The sequence below is a fragment of the Nyctibius grandis genome, chromosome 9 (assembly GCF_013368605.1).
Source record: "Nyctibius grandis isolate bNycGra1 chromosome 9, bNycGra1.pri, whole genome shotgun sequence".
NCBI classification, from domain to species: Eukaryota; Metazoa; Chordata; class Aves; order Nyctibiiformes; family Nyctibiidae; genus Nyctibius; species Nyctibius grandis.
The window spans coordinates 15,100,122-15,121,754 of NC_090666.1; the positions used below are offsets into that span (position 1 = coordinate 15,100,122).

A 21,633-nucleotide genomic window follows, 5' to 3' on the forward strand; every position below is an offset into this window, starting at 1 on the left:
AAAGGGAGGGGAGAAAACCAAATGAAATCCCCCATCGCTGCCCATGACGGGAGGCGAGGTGGGCAGCTCTCCCCTTCCATGGGCAGGCCGCGGCCGCCCGGCCAGCCAGGGAGGTGGCGTCCGGCTGCAGTGTGGCAAATTAAATAGGAGCGAGCGTATCTTCCCTAGGTTGAATGTTCAGTTAAATAAAGGGACAAATTCCTCCCTCAGAACGTCCTCCGGCCCCGCCAGCTCCCCCTGGGCCTCTCCTTCCCCGGCTTGCCGGCGCTCTGCCTGTGGGGCTTCTTCGCGTGCTGCACCTTTATCCACCCGCCCTCGCTGACTCTGCTCTCCCCTTCGCCCCTCCTGGGCTCGCTCTCGCCCTGCGGGGGCATGCCCGGGATGGCCTTGGGCTGGGGGGAGCTGCGGGGGTACCTGCGGTGCTGGGGGGCCGCTGGCGAGGAAGTCCTGCCGGCTCTCCCCGAGAGCCGGGGGGGCACGGGGGAGCTGGTCCCGCTGCGCCGCCCGTCTGAGGAGCTGCGGGAGTTGCCGCCGTGCGAGGCGTTTCTGCCTGTGCCGGCAGACCTGTCCCTCTCCGAAGGGGTGTCGGAGGCCGTGCTGGAGGTGCTGCTGCCCTTCGAGTTCAGGTGCAGATTCGAGAGGTTTCTCATCAAACTGTGTGAGAGGGGAGAGGAGTTTCTGGAATGGCCAATGGACGTGAACTGGTGACTGACGGGACCGCGTGTCCGCCTCACAGCAGCGGCGTAGGAGTCCTGGCTGCGGAGGTAGGGCAGGTAGTGGGTGACGGTGGTCGGGCTGTGGGGGTGGCCATGCTGCAGAGAAATGGCTTTTGCTATCTGGTGCATCCGCAGTGTCTGCATCCACTGGCTGTCGATGCCTGGCAGGGAAATGGAAACGGAGTCAGCTTTCTGTGAACTGATGGGAAACCACTCTCTGGTTTACCGAAGGTGTGAGGTTAGGTACCAGGGTTTCTCTCTGAAGAACCTCAACATATCTCAAACCACCCTTTCCCTCCCAACCTTGCAGCAAATAGTCTGAGGTTTGAGTATGTTCAACATAATGAACATAATGTTGGACTTTTAAAATAGCAAGTGATGCAAATATTTCTTATGCTAGTGCAGATTATGGAGCTTAGACTAGAAGACACTTATTGAACCACCCATTTGGCTGTTCAGGTGGGTTCCCACTCCCAAGTGCCTCCCAGTGTTTTTAACCCAACCTGGTTTTAAACATTTCCTGTGATGCTCTTGGCAGCCTCAGCACATTTCTCCACAGCTTTCACTGCAAAAGAGCCTGGAGACCTCCAGAGCAGGCATGCAGCGGGCACCTCACAGTGCCAGCACTGCTGCAGCATTGCCTGCCACCTGCATCTCTCCCAGCCGGCACAGTCATGCTGTTCGCAGCTGAGCACGGAGACGGAGGTGGTGCAGACCCCGGTGCAAATCCCTGCTGCGGCAGCCAGACTCACCTCTTCTCGCTCCATTTTCTCTTCAAACTGCTACACACCACAACAACCAGAGCCACTTCAGTTGTTATTATTACTACAAATTCAGAAGTCAATCTACTTTCCATGCTCCAGGCAGTGAGTCTAAGCCCCAGTCTAACCACTCCATCTGGCTTCACACAGAAAATCAACTCTGTATGTGGAAAAGCCGGTGAGGCAGCAGGATTCAGCCAGGATAGCTCAGACAGTGCTTAACAGTGAGCAACTCAGGGTATTACAGTTCCCTCACACCTACTGTCAGAGCCCCGGGGTCGTAACAAAAGTTGTAGCTCCCAGAGATCAGACTGAAGCGCTTTTAAAAGTCAGTCGTGTGGTTTGCATGAAAGCCTATAGCAAATACAACAGTTGTAAATTGAACTGCGAGGGCTGCCTGGTTTGCTGCTTTACGGGTAGAGCAGAGACCAGGAATTCCTCTTATCCAAGGCCACAGCTCTGGCCAAAAAACCATGGGAAGCAGCTCAAATAATTTTGCTCTGGAGAGATTTGAATGATCTATCCTTAAAGATCACTAATATCATTCCAACAGGAAAGCACAACCCCACCAGCTTGAAGCAGCATAAACGCAACCGAAATGTTATTATCTTCAGCAGAGGACCCCAGCTCCTCTCTTGCCTTTTGTTGGTTTTCCAGGGAAAGACTCCCTATGCTGTGGGCCCTCTGCCTCTTGCTGCAATGCTGCTTCGGCCATGGGGAGTTTTGTGGGAGCTGGGTGGTGGCTCTGCCCTCGTTAGGATTACTCCTGTAATGGATAGTCTCTTCCATTCCTCCATTCTCCAGACTTTGCTTGAATCCCAAGAGATTTAAATCACTTCAACTTAATGTCAAATATGTCAAAAGGAAACTGTCTTTTCTGTCAAAGTACAAGTGTGACACCGCCACAGCAGATAGCTCTGGCTGCACTGAGAGATGAACCTCCTTTCAAGGAAAGACAGATGGAATTGCCATCTCTGCTTCTTAACCTCCTTGAAAGTCACAGTTTCAAAAGAAACATGCATGATGAAATGTACTTGCTAGACACTATCTCATCTGCCATTCCCCCGTGCCCTCCTACCAAGGCTGTGGATGTAAAACATAGACCTCATAAACCTGGAAGCAGCAGGCTCAGGACTTGAGTTTGGGTCTTCGTTTGTTATCAGCTCTCAGGAGGCCACCACAAGCCCTGTGGGACCAGTGCCAATGCTGTCCTGAGCGAGGGGCTCCCTTCAGAGCCTTCAGGCTTTTCAGCCCCTGCTCCTTACAGCCAGCCACGGTCGCCAGCCCAGGGACAACCTGCCCAGCGGTGACCTCCCAGTGTGCCCTGTGGGGCTGCCTCTCACCTCTCTGGGGTGCTGGAGGGGCTTATCCCTCATATGGTCTCTGAGCCACCAACTCTATACACTGAATTAAATGCTCTGTGTGGCAGCCCACAGAGGTAGTACCTTCACTGCTGGTTATTTTAGCCTCTTAGATAGGTATTACCCTTACCTTTGTGCTTGGATTTGGTGGTGTTTTAAACCTGGTGTAGGTGGTCTGGTAAAGAAGACAGGCCAGAAGGTCTGCCAGAGCTGAGGAGCAGCTTTCACGCTGGCTGGTTACCCACCTCCTCTGAACTGTGCCTATTCACTTGGGTGCTGATAATACATTAGTGCCTTCGTGTAACTCCTCCATGTGCCAGAGGGACAGACAAGCTCTCCCACCGCTCACCGCAAAAAAATGAAAGCAGCTCGGCTTACTGCGGCAGAGCCAACCTGTGAAGATACAACACCACACTTTGCTGTGGCTGTATGGCTCATCATCCCAAAATCAGGGTAATCCCATCAGCAGAGCTAATCTGCAGTGAAGATCTATCTTTTAGGACATGCTCTAGGTTACAAAACACAGTTGTGTTGCAGATGAATCACAAACGCTTAGGAATAAGAGCACCTATTTTAAATGTCTGTAGTCTAAACCCATCACCTCACAATTCATGAAGCTGCTCTTCTACGTTTGGCAGCAGTGCTACATAATCGGAGAAGTTCACCCTCCACTGACTGGTATCTTGTTCCAGCTCCTGCGCCGCCCCTCAGCTGTCCCAACCCAAACATTTCTGCAGCGCTACTGTGAACTCAATCAGAAACACAGCTTTGGCCAACGAACACCTTTACAAAAAGAACAGCAAATCTTAAAGGCAAAACTGTGCTACAGTCAACTGAGTTGAGTTCATGTCAGTGGCATACTTTAGTTAGGAAATGAAGACTGCAGTGTAGAGCTCACTGTATTATTAAATGTATCTCACTGCAGAAGCCAGGCGTAGGAGCCAGGAGCCATAACAAACACTACTCCAGCAGTCAGGTAATGATAAGCCAGGGCTCGTGCAAATGGGCAGGCTGAGCTGTGGAAGAAGAGTGCAGTGGGAAGATTTCCTCATAGCAGAGCGGGCCGTCAGGAGTGCCTGTGTGGTCTGCCAGGCTGGCAGCATGGACTTGTCAAAACAGCTTATTGACCACAGGGGACTCTCTGCCACCCCATGTGCAGCTTCTGAGGCTACAGCCTTGGTATGCATGTCCCCCCCTGCAAGAGTGCAGGCCAGAGCAAGAGCAATCTGCACCCACACATCTCTTCCAGGAGGTGCCCTGTATCTGAGCACATCATCTGTGCAAAGCTGCCCGTGAGCGGGGTGGCCAAGAGCAGGAGGTAAGAGCTGGCCGAAGCACTCCTGCTGAGTTTGGGTTGCAGGGAGGGAAAGCCAGGATAAAAGCTGCTGAAAGCCCTGGCTCACAAAATCCTCAAAACAGCTGTGGAAAACTCCATTATTCCCAACAGACAGAGGGTAGAGATGTGTGAGATTGTCTCCTTTCCCAGCAGATGCCTTCCTGACATCCTGGATGAGAAATACATCTTCACTCCAGGCCCTGCACACTTTGTGTGGGCACTATAATTCAGTCCAAATCCTTTTGCTATGCCAATACACTTGGCTCCACAAAGCTGAGCACTCTCTTGTCTTGGTGAAGAGGGGTGGATTTGGAGGGGAAGGGCAGATTTGCTGGCTGATCTCCCAGTCCAGTCTCCACAAGCAGACTTTGGAGAAAAGCAGGCCTGCCATCGTGGAAAGTCTGCCGTGGATGTGTACACATATGCCAACAGAGAGGGGAAGAAGCCTGGACCATAGGCAGACACCTCTGCCAATGGCCTTCTACACTGGAGGGTGTTGAAAGGTTGACCCAAGGCCAATCCAAGGAAGGAGTTGAAAAAGTGTCTGTACTTCAGGCAGCTTACTACTGGAAGATGTGAAGCATTCAGGGTTTTGGAGCAGAAGGGTCTGAGCTCTATGACTGCTGTTGATGTGCAACTGCAAGTAACTAGAGTAGACCAAAGATCAGTAGCTAATCGCCATGGACTGCTTCCAGCATGCTTCCTATAGGAGCATACAGGTCATCCCCCTTATATCACATTGTGATATACAACATGTTACTACCCAAAGTTTAGCATTTAAGCTAATTCAGACATGCGAGGGTGCTCCTGCCTGCATCTACAAAGACATCACAGGGACCACAATGCCAGCTGACGCTGCAGGATGGTGCTCTGTTGTTGGAACAGAATAATGGCATTGACTTTTTGCTGTTCTCCCCATATATGGCTCGCCCACATCAGCAATAATGTTCGCGTGTACTGACTTACTTGAGTTGGATCTGCTCCGTGAATTCCCCTCCGAGTTGGGGAGCGAGGTCTGTATCATGAGCTGTACTGTCTCGACCTCGTCCTGTGCTTTCACCTTGCTCCAGCAGATAGCTTGGATGTGCCTGGTGGTTTTGGGAGCTCTAACGTCGCTCTGCTCAGGAAGGACACAACACACGAGGACATAATGCACATGAGGACATAACAACACATAACCCACTAAGCTCTCCTATGAGGGAACTCCCACTAGTGCCTGGGCAGCAGCAGCATTTTCCATATAGAGTCCATTTTGCAAAACCACTTAGCCAGTTCTCAAGTATTTTTAGACTAGATAATTTTGGCTGGTATTTTGTGATTATGCTAAAAATGTGGTAGTGAGTAACTGTTTCAATTCATGCACCATGTGGAGGAAAGATCTGAAGGCCTTCCTCTACAAACACAAAAATGTATTTTACTAGTTATATTAATGTGAGTGTCAAATGTGCAGTGCTTTCTGCTAAAAGATGTAGGACTAATCAGGTATTTTCGCAGGGAGACCCTCCACAAAACTTCCCTGGAGCATCAAGGTCTTCAGTTTGCTGTCAAGGTGTCCTGGTTTGGCCCAAACCAGGCCAATTAGTCTTAAAGAAACCAAGGTCACTGCTAAATTCCTCACTGCTTACAAGTGAAGAGCCGAAGGGGGCTCGCACCTGCAGGGAGGAGCAGACAGGGCAGGTGACCCAAGATTGACCAAGGAGGTATTCCATCCCATACACGTCATTCTCACTTTCCTATTTATCACTAACCCACTGCCTCCTGGAGGTGGGGCCCAGGAGGGAGGGGCCCTCCTGTCTCCCACTGATTGGTACCAGCTTTGCCAGTTTCCAGTTAAAAGCCTGCAGGTGTGATAGCAGGGGAGCTATTGCATTTTGCCCTCTGCCCGTGCTGGGTGGAGCTACTGCATTTTCCCCCTCTGTCTGTGCTGGGTCTGCCTGTACTGGGGGGAGCAACTCTGCCTGAGGAGGATTTCCAAGCTCTTGATCTTGGTTTTGTACATATTTGTATATATTTGGTTATTTCTATTATTATTGTTATTATATTCTTTTTCATTATTATAGTTTATTAAAACTGTTTTAACTTTCCAACCCATAAGTCTCTCTCCCTTTTCCCTTTCCCTTTCCCTTGTGGGGGGGAGAGGGTTAACAGAGAGCATCTGCCACCTGGTTAATAGCTGGCCCAGCTTTAAACCGTGACACAAGGGCTTATGACTCCTGTGAGAAACTTCAGCCTGAAAGAAACTACTGTTCTTCATTTCTGAGACAGGCAAGCAAGGTGCAGGATTTCCCTGTCTCTCCATCACTGCTTGAATCCTTGCTCAGGACAGAGCTGGAATCTCAGTTATTAGCCTCCTTGTGATGCACAGCATTGGTCTTCATAAAAACACTTTTGTAAGTAACTGCAAACTCTTTTTACAAAGACTAATTTCTATCACATTAAATTGTCTTCCAGGTTTTATTTTACCTTATTTTACTCTCGACTTCTCTTTTTTTTTTTTCTTCTCCTGTTGTTTCTCAGCTCTCCTAATTAGCACTTCATTGAAAAGCTAAAAAACACAGTATCTTCACGTAACACAAACAACACTGACTGTTACACTTCAAGCAAAAGGAGTTTTCGTCCTTGAGAAAAACAGCTGTCCCAGGCAGCAGTCTGAGGACATTGTCTCTGTAAACCTCATTCAGCTTTTGCTGTGAACTTTAGATTTTACAATTAATTACAGGCTGCTGAGACTTGATTATAGGATATAACAAAGCCAGAGGATGCTCTTTCCACACCTCCCATGTAGGTTTTGTCTTGGATAAACAATTTTTTTATTTGTTTCTTAGAGCTTACCTCATACGTAACAACACATTCCACAGACTGGTGTTCTTCTATCCCCACAATCCATTTCTCCATTACAAACGGTGGCTGAAAAAAATATGGTGGGAGTTTTATACGGTGCTCTTCATCTCCTGACTTGTTTCTGAAACACCCCAAAGATATTTTCAACATTTGCCTTTTTTCATCCATTTTCATATTGTTAACATCAGTACTTTACTTAAAATCTTATGAGACAAAGCAATATATTTTGGAATTATTTACTTCGTTGTTTACAAAAGGAAACTGAGAAGAGATTTCTATAAATAACAGACAGTAGGTAAGACAACATGGAATGTTTTCTTGGGGGCATAAACCTTTTTCATTTTTGTGCATGTACGGTTTTTTTCTGCTAGACTTACAGAGCCCAGCAAGAACAAATATCTAGAGATTCTCAGAGATATTCCCTGATGGATATAGTGTTGAAGTATGCGAAAACTTAATGTTACTGTATCTGGTTATTAGTTTATTTAACTTCAAGCCTTTTTTTCAAGGAAAAAAATAAAATGTCCAAGATGAAAATTAAACAGAAAACTATTTTGCAACAAAATAATAATAATAATAATTTTAAAAATCACAAGTGTTCCAGAAATCACTAACTATGAAAATACTACTAGCGTGAATTAAATATGAGAATCCTTTTTGGCAAATACTCATATTTTCACATTTTCCTTAAATTCTGACTGTTGAGAATCTGATTTTCAGTTTTTTCTTTAGAAAAAATAACCAAAGGTTCCCCCAAAATTTTGCCCAAAATATTCACAGTTAAAAGCATTCAGGAGTTTATTTTTTTTTCTCAGTGCACATTAGAGCAGCATTCTAATTGGTAATCAAGCTGTACATTTTTTCATTTAAAAATTTGTTTTGTTAGCTATTATCAAGTGGAGCGTATTAATAAAAACAAAACAACTAAAATAACAGCAAACAGAATGCCCTCTGCATTAAAAAAGCTTCTGTTGCTTACAGTAAAAGCAGTCTAAATACTGGCTGGTAAATATTTACAGGCCGGTTCTGAAATAAGTGAAATGCCCAGTGACACTGAACTGCAGATGTTCAGTGCTGTACTGTCTGTTGATGGGTTTCAGTCTTTGCAACCCATTGTTGCATGAAAGAGGGAGTTTTAGAACCATGTAAAAGTTCTAAAACCATGTTAAAAAAAAAGAGAGAGAGAAAAAAACCCAAGAGACAAATCACATGAAGTTTCAAACTGGAACATTTAAATCACTTTCTTCTCTTGAAAAGGAAAGTAATTTTTTGAACATTCTTTTCTTTAAAAGGGGTAGTAAATTCAGAGCGTATAACATGGAATTAAAACAAGAAAATAGAAATTAGTTCCTTCTTTTCTTTTTCTATTGCTAACATTATTGTCAGCTTAAAAGAGAACCAAAATACCTAACTCCTATTATGATACAAATCTGTTTAAAATGTGCATTTTATTTAAAAGCTGTCAAGAGATTGAGCTTCCGCAAGCACAAAAGTCGACTGCTGTGGTATTTTAATGTCTTTCTTTGAGATCTGTGAATTCGTGAAAGCTTTAAGGCTGTAAATACCTTTGTCATCTTTAAAATCTCTACATCAGGTAGGTTCGTGTTGAATGTCACATCTTTTATGTAGGTTATTGCAATTTCATCCCCATCCATCTCCATGTACATTTTCCATTTACAATCCTATGAATAATAAAAAAAGAATGCTGGATTGTTAGAATACAAATAAAAAAAACAAAGTGAAACAAAACCAAAAGCCAAAACAACCCAAAACCTAATCCTCGATATAAGGGGGAAAAAATAACCCAATGACAAAGACAAGGAACATATACATGGTTTAGGATATACAAGTTTTCCAGTAAAAGTGTTGATAATGAAAAACCCTTGGGTTCTCTTGTTTGCTCTCCTCTTACCTACCCCGGAGAGACAGTCGCCACGTTGACAGGTCTGGCTGTCTTCAGAGGTGTGGATCGCCCGCAGGGCCCCAGGAGGACGGTGGCTTCGCCCACATGGGCAGACAGCCCGTTCGAGGGCAGCGCAGGAGCTCTGCACGCCCACGTGGCAGCAGCGGCACAGGGCAGCAGTGGGAGCCGTCACCCGGGGCCACAGCCACTGCCGGCAGCCAGCCCCAAGGACATCTTCCTGGTGAACCCAGGAACAAATGACCCGAGGGTCTGTGAAACACTGTTGAGACAGTTCCTCAAATAATGGGCGAGAGGATGAGCTGGGTATTACAGCTCCGTTATTTCAGATGCTGAGTGCCCAGTGAGGCACTGAGCACCCTCAGCTTCCGCTCACCTCCAGTTGCACTATTAATTATAAGAAAGCTCAGCTTAGAAAATAATCATAGTGAGTCTAATAGACCAAGGCAATGAAAGATATCCTTAAATAATGCCATGAGCAGAACATGGGGCCAACATCCAACACTTTGCACAGGTGTGAGCCTGCAAGAGGCTGATGGCTCTGGCAGCATCCTGCAGGACACCCCACGCAGGCTGAGTGCTGGCACCATGGTCCATGCCTGTGGCCAGGGAGGCTCCCACCTGTCCGTGGTGCAAACCAGCCAACATTTTCTGGTGTGCCCAGCAGGTAATTTGGGGATGAGACGCTGTCTGGTGCACTGAGCTCCTCCAAAAATCAGTCCCCTGAGGGACAACAGGGCTGCAGTGAAGCAGAGTGTCTCCATCTCCGAGCAGGCAGGAGGGGATCTGCCCTTCACAGAGACAGGAGCTCCTCCAGACATGCCACGGGCTCAGGAGGGCCTGTGTCGGCCGCGCTCCGCCGGCCGGGCAGGTGCGGTCTCCAGCAGTGGTGGGAGGCAGTCTCCTCCTCAATTCTGCTCAGAAAATGCAAAAACTTTCAATGGGGACACAGATGGCCGCTTAGGGCCAAGGGCTTGCGTAAGCAGTTATTTGCACACGCAAACGTATGGCAGCCTAAAAAGTATCCGTTCGCACATGCGATTATCTGCTAGTGTTTGCACGTGCATCGCTCATAAATGTAACGTAGGAGCTCAGCCCTCAGAAGTCTCAAAGCTTTCAATCAGGCATTGAATTGGCAATTCCAAGATAAAAGAAAACTAGAGTATAATCATTTCCGAACCGCAACAACAAATTATGCTTATTTGGCCCTGTGTGTCCATCTGTCCCTATTGAAAGCTTCCGCTTTTTTACGAGCAGAGTGGACGTGCGAGTTGGTTTCCGCATCGCCTGGTGCAAGTTTGAGCGATGGGAACCGCGCTCCAGCGGTCAGGGCACTGAACCGAGACTCGGAGGCGCGGAGTTCAGTTTCCAGTTCTGCCATCAGCTTCCTGCGCAACCTGATAAGGCACCAAAGTCGCCCTGTGCCTCCGTTTCCTAATCATGGACTGTATCTCTCTGCACGTCCTTTTTCTGTCCTGCTTTTTTTAGGTTGTGAGCTAAGCCGGGGTTATGCCTGTCTCTTCCTAGGTAGGTACAGCACGATGCACCGGCCCTGACGTCGGCTGAGGACTGTATGTGCTATGTAACTGAACCACAACAGCGGAGCAAGTTGTCTTTGACTCCTCCTCGCCTCTCAAACTGTGCTGCTCTCCTTGCCCACACTATCCTTGTTGCCAGGACTTTTTTTGCAGGACTTCCTAAATTCATGCTACCTGGATTCCCTATTGCAGATCAAACCCAAGGTTAGAGACAGATGCTTGATGACATTATAAGTTTTACAAAAACACCTGAGCCAAGGAAAAGAACAAAACATTGACATAAAATACTATCCTCCAGTTAATTCAGTGCATTCTCCTGCCACGCACCCGAGAGCCAGAGCCGCACCTTGTGCCAGGGCTCCTGTGCCGCCTTCACGACCTCAGGATTTTTGTGCTGTTCACTCCCATCTCCCTACAGACCAGATCTGACAAACGTGAGCTCGTTTTAATAAACAACATAAATCAAATGACCATCTCTAAAGAAAAAGCTGAGACGCTGTGTAAATCCAGGGTCTGGCAGGCGGTGGGCACCTGCCGGCACCCGGCCCCTCGTCGGATCCGCTGTGCACGCAGGAGCCCTCTCCGTGCGGTAACGAATCAGGCTGCCCCACGCAGCCGGGGATGCACAAGCCCCTGCACAAACACCGCCTTCCCCGGCTCCGAACTGCAGCTTCAGAGAAAGAAATACATTCTCCCGTCCTCAAATCCAGCCCCCGAACTTTTGGTCCTCCTTGGAGTCCTCTCCAGCCACACCGTGCTGATACCAGAAGGGCAAATCACCACACTAAGCATACCCTCCCTGATCACTCAAAAATACGTGTCTTGTTTTATTTGGAAAGATTTTCATTTTGTGTTACTGTAAAATCATCAATGGAAAGGGTAAAGAGAGAAAGAGAGAAACAGAAATAAAAAGAGGAGAGAAAGGGAAGGAGAGGCTCTGTGAGAAAAGAAAAGAGAAAAGACAGAAAGAAGGAGAGAAGGGAGGAAGGAAAAGGAAGGAGAAAAGAGAGCAGCTAGGTGACTTTGAATCAAGACACTTGGACATATCTAAGATAAGTAGGATGGCTCCTTGTCTTACAATTTGGTAACCATTTTTGTTCAACCACACAGAAAATCATGCAAGATTTGTGTGCTGCAGAAAGGGACATATTTCCCTGTTTTCCAGTCGAGTTCTAGGCTCTCATTTAGCAATGAATAGGAGAGAGATGCTCAGTCACTTAAGCAAAAATTTTGGCTAGAATAACCAAAGTATATGTATTTGGAGCCATAAGATTTCTTGGATCGAGACTACATTTAGTGCCAGATGTATGTGGGAAAATAATTTGGAAATGGCTTGTTCAAAATGTCTGCTTGATAAATATACTTACATAAGTCCTTCAAAGAGATTTCCCTGGACTTCTTGTAATTCATGCATTAAAATACCTCCCAATATTTACCTGCTCGATTTTGATTTAAATAAAGAATTTCAGCTTTTTTTTTTCCCAAAAAATCTAATTTCAGAACTGAGAGGCACAACCAGCAAAACTTCGTGTGAAAAACATTGTCGAATAACACTTTGACAAAGCCAATACATCAGCAGCCTCTGCAAATGATCGTAGAAAAGTAAAGCAAATCACACATATTTTGAGCCTCTTCTCCTCAGCTTCGGAACAGAAAATAAGAACACTTTAAAAATTAAGTCTCCAGCTTACTGTGGTGACAGTACTCCTTTAACCTCATATGCGCTAACGTCTGCAACAAAAACCGAAAGGGAAATGACAAAGATCAAGCACAGGCTTTAAACAACAAACATCTCTCCTGCAACACCAGCTTAAAACTCTTGCTGGGAGACACCTCGTTTTTCAAGGAGGCCTAAATCCAGGATTCCTTTTAAAATCAGTGGATGCAATAAACTTTTTTTTTTTTTAAGACTGGAGAAAAAATGGAAACGGCATTGTAGCAGGCAACTGGATATTAGAAGAAAAGTAAGATGTAATGCAAGATGAAACAAATATGAAAAAAATGTTGTTCATGCTGGTACTAAAAGTAGTAGCATGTTGATGATTTAAGGTCCCCAGAAGCTCCTTTACATTCTTAGCTATTATCTATCTCAGCTGCTGAAACCTGCTGTTTTAAAGGCATTAGAGTTGAACATCTAGTGATAGCACTGGGTTATTTATCATTATGTATCACCCTGCTACACTGTATTTTATTATTCTGGATTTAAAGGAAGATAACACAATTATGGTTAATTTGCTTCTCTTCTTTATATATATAGTGTCATGACCACCACGGCTTTGTCCCATGAGATATTTTTAACCAAAAGAAATCCACAAGAAACTCTCCCTAAAAATTCCATTAATAACCTCTTGTAGCGTGTATAGGTTGCAGGGTCTGGAACTAAGAATGTTTTAATCTCTTCAGCAAAACAATGTCTCATAATGATGTACAGGACTATTGCTGCACTGATGAAGAATCATACATAATTCAGCACCTTTCACTTGGCACCACTGTGATATCCTCATTAGCAGTGGCTCACAGTGGCTGTCAGATGGTGTCCATGCGAATGCAGGCATTATATTGTCTTTGAGATGTGCAGCTGCTTCCATGACACTGCCAGTATATAAAAACATGACGCCAGTTTGTTTTATTTAGTGCTAAACCTTCCAGTTTGTAAAAACAAGGCTGACACAGAGCCTGACATGAGGCAGTGAAAATAATTAGCTCTCATTTTCTCAGCCTCCTATTTCCTTCTCCCCGCTGTGTTCTCTTTCCACTAAACCACCACATGTCAGTCGAAATGGGAGGCAATTAGTGGGCTCATTTCAGTCCCCACAACTGTGCTGAAAAGAAAGTATTTATGATGGCACAATGAACAGCTGAAAGATTAAATAACATTTGCCTTTTGAAAAGAAAATGACTTCTAGCTAAATGGGCAATTTTTGATTATTCTCAAACAAGCTTAGAGTAGTTGGTTTTTAAAATACAAGAAAGGAAAATGAGTCATTTTTAGGTGAAAGAATCAAATAAAACTTGACACAGTAATGCAAATAACTGATGTTTTATTGCAAAATATGTAAATGTGTTATACCCTTAACAATGGCTGGTGTCTCAGGTCAGGGCAGGCTGTTGCCAGCCAGGCTCCAGCAAGAGAAGGTGGTTCCACCGCCGGTTTTGTTTCAGCTGTGCAGGCAGAAAAAAACAGGGGCGGAGGGGAGGCCTTCCGAGAGAGATGGTCTTAAAACGTACAGAAACAAAGCAAGCAAAAGATATATTTATGTTATCAGTTGCCTGGGTGCCTCCTCCAAAAGCCGGAGCCCTTACTCCTCCACAAGGCAACAGGCACTGGCCGGCTGGAGCTCTGCCTGGAGAAGCACAAGGCCCTTTTAACACCTACGCAGACCACCCGGCGGTACCAAAAATATCTGTCCCCTGACAGCGCCCTTCTTGAACATCCAGCGCTGTGAAGCTCTGTGCCGCCACGGAGGGGAATGTCATGGTAGATACCGGGCGCCGCTACGCGCTGGGGGCTGGTGCCCCAGGAAGAGCGGGTTGCAGCAGCCCAGACGCAGAGCTCTGCGATCACAGCGGTCCTGAGCCCTGCCGCTGCGTTTACAAAAAGCCACCCTTGCATGTGATCAGAAGCACAGGGGGATTGCTGCGGTCGCAGGCATCATCATCTACACGAGCAGCCTGCTTGTGACAGCGGGACTGTAAAGGTTGGAAGCGTGAAAAACACGAGTCCCTTCCCTGAGGGCTGTGCGGGTGCCCTCCCGTGCTGTCTGAGCCAGCCCGGTCCTCCGGTGGCATTTCCCGTGGACCGCTTGTGGGAAACAACACACTGGATTCACGCAGGCACCACGTCCTCACGTCACACAGGGTGTCTTGCAGCCCTGTGGGATGTCGGCCGTGGGGACAAGGGTTGTGCAGGAGCTCGGGAAAGGCATGGCAATGCCGCTGGATGTCCTGTGCATGCCAGGGACAGAGGCTCCTCTTCCAGGCTTTTTGTCTGAAGAGGGTATGTGCCAAGCCTACAGACCACTGGAACCTGCCTGTGCTTCTGCAGACATATCCGTGGCCAAGGCTGTACGCGTGAGAGGACAGCGTGTGGAAGGCAGCAAGTTAATTCAGAGTGGCCAAGGTTTTAAAAATAAAGCTTGAGATTAAAAAGTCTAGAAAAGTCAATGTGAGCAAATTACCTAGCTGAAAAGCCTATATGCCTCTTCAGGATTAGGAATGATTTCTGATGGGAATCCCTGGCTTAGCACTGCCTACACAAGGATTTTAAACGGAGTTGGCTTGAGTTTGACCTCAGTTGCACATGGATGCTACACCTGGAGCAATCCCGGTGGAGGTGGTGGAGTTATACCAGCTCCACCTCATGTAAAAACAACACGTGGTCCAAAAAAGCCCTCTTTGAAAGAAAATACAAGGAGCTCAGATCACCTGCCAACTAAACTTCTAACGCCCCTACCACTGATCCACCTCCTCGGCAGACTACATTAACCAGTTCATAATGGTTCTGGTTATATTTAAATGTGACTGTGGTTTTATTTTACAGCTTAGGTAATTTTTTTTTTCTTTCACAAAGTATTTACCCCTTTACCTGTCTACTTATTAGAATAGGAGTAAATCTATGAAAATGGCACACAAACACAGCTACTCTGATTCTTGCATTAACTATTAGCCTTTAGTAGTGAAAGCATTGTGCTTTGAGGTGCAATTAAAGAGGGAGGCTTTAGAAGATGAGGTTTTGAGATAAGGTTAAATAACCCCATGTTAGGAAGTCAAGGTACTTGCAAGGATCTTTTCAAAGGAAGGGTCAGATAAAACCAATTCCTCTGCCAGCTTTTCTTATGAAGTGAGTTAAAATACCTACAGAGCATGAGGAATCTGTACGACTGAAAAACTACAAAACTGGAATTTTAAATTTTTAGGACCTCAACCCTTGCTTTTATTTTTTGCCACCTTTTGTTAATGTGAGAAGTACCTTACACGGCACATTAAACTGGTGATGTTATATCACGTCTGTCTGAACTAGGAATTATTTTTAAGAAAGTAAAGAAAGGTTTTATGAGTGTTGATTGTAGTGGGAAGGTGGAGAGGAAGAAGCAGCAGAAATAGTCTCAAGCGCTTGTGAAGCTGTATATTCCAGTTACAACCACCATTTTCAGTACTGTTTTGTCTGGTACTGCCTGGCATTTTGCCAGCCCGGGTTTCTCCACAATGTCTCTCTAAAGTAGCCTTAATATTATATCCACTGTTGCACTACCACATTTAAATAATAGCAGTAAAATATATCCCAGTTTGGATATTCAAGGCTAGAAAACAGTTTCACACCGTTAGCCGATGTTTTTGAAGAGGCTCTGCCTCCTACCTTGTCAAATGGAGGGAGAGGTAACCGGGGAAAAATAAGGCAAATGGTGAGCCAGCTCAAGGCTTTGTGTTTGGATACAGGTCACATTGTGCCACACTCAGTGAAAAATGAAAACATTCAAAGGCATGGTGAAATCTGCCCTTTTGAGGACCCCAAAACTAAAGAATGCATCAACAGGAGACAAAAAGAGTGTGAACCATCCTTCTTAAGGGGTTGGGGTGATTCATCAGTGCGGAGCGACCCAGCTCCAGACACCTTTCCCTGATTGGGAAATTTTAATGAGCCACCTAGGATGAGAAAGCCATTGAAAATTTCCTCTTCAGTGCTGTGAATTGGCTCAAGCCACAATTGCCAGGGTTTGTTTTTTTACCCTCTTTGGTATCTTGGAGTTAATTGGTGTCCCCCCGCCTTTTTTTTAATTTGTGGAAAAAAATCATATAAAATGTCTAAATCTATCATCTTTCAGCTCAGTGGGAATTGTGTACAGAAAGGTCATTAAAAGGAAGTGAATGGAAGTAACCACATAACTCAAACTACAAGAGTTGGAAAAGAAACCTCTAAAAACCAGGTTAGCTTCGCAGCGCCTCACTCCTGATGCATTCGGAGAGCACAAAGGTCAACTGAGCTTTCATCACCTCCAGAGATGCAGCTAAAAGGAAGAAAACTGTAATGAAATGGCCTGCATCTGTCAGCTGGTGGAAACTAACATAATCCCGCTAGAAGATGCAGTTTAAATTAGGTAACAAATCTGAGGCTGGTGAAGTTGCATACTGGGAAGTCAATGTTTCATTCAGAGTACAAAGGCTGAACATTCAAATGCCATCCTGAAGTGTATTCATCAGGATCCTTGCTAAAAGGCACTGCCATTCCTAAGGCCCTTAAGTTTCTGCCTGCTACAGAGAAGGTGCACTGGCTGTGCCGACAGGGCTCGACATAGCGCAGGGACGAGGACACCCATGCCCTCGAGGAACCATCTTCACACCTGAGTATGGTGCTGTGCTCCGACCAGCCAAACACATCTGAATAGCCCTGCACCCCTCAATGGTTTCCAGGTCCTGGACCAGCTCTTCCAGCACTTTTTATGCCCTGTGGCATCGCGGGTATGTCACGGTGCTCACTGAGGCTGCACCCACACCAGAGCTTTAGCTCAGATGAGAAGCATGCTTTTGTCCCACATGTCCATCTTGTCCCATGCTTTGGCGGAGCCACCCTCTGAGCGCATGGACAAGCTTGCTTCCAGGTGCAACTACACCAGAAGGGCACTACAATAACTAATGGGAACTCAGCCCAGGAAACAGCACAGAGCCAGCCTGGGTGTAAAACCTCCCAGCCTGACCTGATCCCCTGTACAGAGCCCTTCCTGCTGCGCTGCACCAGCTCCCAGCTCAGCCTAATAACCTCCCTTGATGTACACAGGTCTAGAAGTCTACACGTCACCTGGGAACACATGTTCTCAATTCATAACCCAGATTTGAGCTTACTGCCTCTTTTTTCCTCATGGCTGAAACAGAAGAAATGCTTCTTAGCTAGGGAGCTGGTTATAGGGACTGATTAGGGTAAAGTTCCTTTGAGAAATTTATTTTTAAACTGATGTAGGCCAGCTTTTTAGCTATAAAGATGGTGGAAGGCACAATCTCAAGTGCTTCTGCTGACCCAGTTTTACAGGAACAGGCACCACTCTCTTACAAAAATGGGGACAGTAAAAGAAGTTTAAACCCTTCGATCCTGGTTTTACCCAGTCTCTCCAATTCATTTTGGAACAAATCTGGGTGGCAGCAGTAGTCGGCTTAAAGCAGCCTCTAGGGGAGCTAGAAGATCGTATCCAGGGATTTTCAAAGCAGCAAGCTCGCCAAATTTTCTATATTGTATGTACCACACCAGTCTTTGATAGTGTTACGTTTAATGCAAATTACCTTGCTCACGCTGGCCCAAGCATCCTGCCCGAAAGCTCAGTCAATCTACTCCTTCCAGTCCGCTTTTTAAAACTGGCTTAGCTGCAACATCTTTAAAGGCGGGTATGAGTTAACAAGCAGATCTCGGACAGAAGTTTCCAGCCCAGACAAACTCAGGTGACAAAGGCTGCATTCCCTGGAACAGCACCGGGGACACGGGTGCTGCGTGGGGCGGACGCCAGGGCAGGTATGCCCGGCACGCACTCACAGCTGCGGGGCAATGGCTCCCTTAGGAAGGGGCCCAGCAGCACACAGAGCAGAGAGGACCAATTAGGAGGTCACGGGAAAGGCAGGACCAAACAAACAAGGGTTCTCAGTTGGCACATCAGAAACCTGCAAAGGTTACGTTGGCACTATGCAGGCCCATTGAACTAGCCCCCTCCTCTCACCACAAGTCAGCTTCTGTCCCATTGACTTCGGAACACTCATTTGCAAATTTTGCCATCACGGCTAAAATATCTACCTGTCCCCAGACTTAGCAGGTGTTAGTGCAACCTGAATTTCTCTCCAACACTCGGAGGTCTATTCACTCCTTCCCTTGCTCTTTCCTGGGAGAGGGTGCCCACCTCCCTACTCTAAGGCTCACAAGCCATATTGGAAATGGAAGGGATATATGAGCTATTTCATGGACTTTTAGTTGCTTGTAGAGTTGTGCATGGGAGAGAAAGATGCACACCTACAAAAAAGCAGCTGTACAGCATCAAAAGCTACATGCATTCAAGAACACTGCGACAGTCTAAGTAATTCACATAGTGATAAGAAGATTTTCATAGAAAAAGTGCTTAGGATAAAAGAAACAAACAAAAAAGGAAATATCCAGACAAAAAGCAAAAAGCTTTTTCAAATTGATGAAACGATTTCAGTACGAGTCCTAGTTCCTACTAAGTACAAACCTAAATGCTTTCTCTGCAAGCACCACCATGTACAGAAATCAAGAGACTTCTGCAAACAATATGCCCTGAAAGCAAAGCAGCCAGATAACACAAGATGAAAGTCAGCCACCCACAAGTTTAGGGTGGACACACGATGCAGATTTGTCAAATACAAAAGGAAACAAATCCTGCTGTCACAACCCCTGACTAACTCAGAAATGCTTTGCACACCATTTCCACATAGAGATGATTAATTCTAAAACCCTTGAACTCAGAGTCCATAGCAGGCTGGATAAAGAAAACAAAAAGCATGGGACAAACCTCACTCTCAAGAAAAGACAACGTGGTGGAAATGCTTTGCTGGAACATCTGGAGTCGTCAACACTCCTGTTACACAGGGTGTAACGAGAGATCCTAGAACCAGCTCGGCTTGGAGCCGAGGTTTGATTAGGATGTGGTGTGCTGGTAATTGCCTTTTACCAGCCGCTGCACAGTAGTTTTGTCATCTGCAATGTACTGCACCCACCCCCTCCCTCCTTCCCCAGTACCGCGAATGACCACAGTCACCCCCCGGGACCAGTCCCCTCCTCCCCATCGGCAGCCATGCATACCACGTGTTTTCCAAACTCCCCTTGGTTGCACAAAAAGACACCACCTTTCTGCCGAGACAAAAGTCATAGTCTGTCCACTAACACCAGGCGTATGGCACGGCTCAACTGCAAACGGGTTTTTGTGCATAAACAGGTTGTTATTTCACACCCATTGGGATAAAAGGAACATAGCAAAAGCCCGAATTACAAAAATTACAGTTAAAAAAATTGTTCATGAGGAAACAAAAGCTTTCAGTCAAAGCTTTCTGGGCTGCTCTTCTCTTCCTCGCCTGCTCGGGGTGCAGTTCCCCATCACCGATGCAGCCCCATTTGCCACCTTGACCTTTCGTCAGCACTTTCCAAAACAAGAGGATTCTCACAGCAAATTGTCGTTTTGTGCCCAGAAGATACTTGACTCTCTGGGTGGTGACTGTTAACCAAACCAACCGATCTAGCGCTCCCAGCTTACCTTTGGCCCGTTTCCCGGCTTCAAGTGATAACCAAAAACAAGCTCAAGATTCACTACTTTCTCTATATTTTCTTCAGCCCCGCCTGCAGAATCCTGTCAAAAAAAGGCAAGGTGAGACTTCACATCTGCCACAGCCCCCTGGGAGACAGGAGCAAGGCCTCTGGTGGCAGGAAGGATTTGCCTCTCAGACGCTACGAGCCTGGCAGGCAGCAGGAAGGAGCCATCGCTCTGCCCCGATCACACTGCTCCAAGAGGAGCCAGGGCTTCTGCATGGGTTTATGGCACACAGCAGGTGCAACCTGGGAGACACTGTGCCATTTTCTGCTCCTGGCCGAGCCGCTCCGTTCCGGCGCTGCACAGTGCTGGTGCGAGCATCGTGGCAGCCACTGCCACTGGAACGGCAGCCGGCACAGCATGGCGGCGAAGCCCCGACTTGCATTTTCCTCCTCGGGGAACAGAGTTTCGCTCTATGTAAATCCACTTTAAGTGGATTTCTCTCTATCGCTGTGCAATAAATTATGACTAAAAACCTACTTCAGGCTTTGAGGTCTAGAATTGCTTGATTAGCTCACTGAATCAAATCAGGCAAATATCTGCTCTGGCAACCTTGAGGTTCCCAAACGCTCTCTCCCTTCTCACATGGCTCTTGTTACTGATATCAGAAAAACCAACAGGTTTAACAGACATTATAAATCACCCTTCTCTCCTGTAACATTAACAAACTGAGGAATCATGGCTCATTCTGGGCCAGGGGTCTGCCGTTCTTCGGTGGTGAGCAGCCAGCGGCAACCAGTTCGAAGGAATGGCTCTTAAGAGTAATTTCTGATTAATGACAGCAAAGGAATCAAACCAATAGTCTTTTAATTTAATACTACCAGTTTCTATGATAAAATGTTAAGAGCCTCCTTGAAAACAACTTTTATTATCCTATTACTTGTTCTGATGATGACCCCATCGCTGCTGTTGACCCTCCACGTTTGTTACAAACCCTCTGCAGGAAACTGCTGCTTCGCCTCCCCGCGAACAGTAGGGAAGTTGAGACACAAGAACAGTAAAATATTCCATACCAACGTGAGAAGCACCTTCTTACATAAACAACGAGACTGCCTTAATTAATGTGGAAAATGAAACAGATTTAGGTAGTCATGGGTTAACTTCTCAATAGCAGTCTAGAAAAAAAAATTAAAAAAATCAGATGAGAGTTATTCAGTATCTCATACTGCAAATACCAGCACGAAAACCAGCGTGATTCCATGTGCACTGTGTTTTCCATTGTGGATACATTAGGGCATGTGAGAAGAGTTTAAAATACAGCCCTGTTCTGGAAATTGTCGTGGTAGATCGGCCCCATTTCGCATTCAGGATCAGATCTGCTTAATCAGAGAAAGAGATGTTGGAGGGGTTGTTTTGGTTGTTTTTATTTACGCTCAATCAACCCAGGAAGCCGAAATCTTTCATTTTGGGCATTATTGACTTTATTAAGTTTCAGTAATTTTCCCTGTAGGAAATGTAAATTAAATATATCAGTAATGCTGTGTGGCATGGAAAAAATGGCTGATGAGCAAAAGGGGAATAAATCTGTGTGACTTATGAAGCTAAATTTGCAGGACTAGCAATTAGGATACAAGTATCTCTTTACTAGTAAATTGTGGTATAAAATCATTGAGACCCAACAGAATTATAGATGCTACTTTTAGAGAAATCCTTTTCCAAAGCTGACTGCCAGGAAACTGAACTCTCTCCTGTGGCTACAGTATGAATACTATTACTGCTGTCGTGATCACGTTTTCTAGACCATTATTTTCTCAACTCATTACAAACATTAGATATTTAACACACTGTGAAACAAAGCTTTAAGAGCAAAGCAATCTGGCTGTCAACCAGCTTTAAAGTTGTCCAAGAGAGTTTTGTTAGTCAAAG

At 46.0% G+C, this 21,633-nt stretch overlaps 1 protein-coding gene across 1 annotated transcript; it reads right to left on the bottom strand.

The window, feature by feature from the left end:
* Positions 1–21: 21 nt before the first annotated feature.
* LOC137667347 (mitogen-activated protein kinase kinase kinase 20-like) lies at positions 22–20,668 on the bottom strand. The gene is made up of 6 exons (XM_068408063.1): positions 20,648–20,668; positions 19,714–19,806; positions 8,581–8,697; positions 7,007–7,081; positions 5,141–5,291; positions 22–877 (listed from the first exon to the last, which is right to left on the bottom strand). The coding sequence occupies exons 1-6, from the start codon at positions 20,666–20,668 to the stop codon at positions 207–209; spliced, it is 1,128 nt and encodes a 375-aa protein (XP_068264164.1). The 3' UTR covers positions 22–206.
* Positions 20,669–21,633: the final 965 nt, after the last annotated feature.

Coding starts and splice junctions, on each gene's coding strand:
- LOC137667347 (XM_068408063.1), bottom strand. CDS start 20,668: ATGGGGTCATCATCAGAACAA. Junction 7,082..8,580: donor AGATTTTAAAGATGACAAAG/GTATTTACAGCC, acceptor TATTTTTTTCAG/CCACCGTTTGTAATGGAGAA. Junction 5,292..7,006: donor AATGTGTTGTTACGTATGAG/GTAAGCTCTAAG, acceptor CTTCCTGAGCAG/AGCGACGTTAGAGCTCCCAA.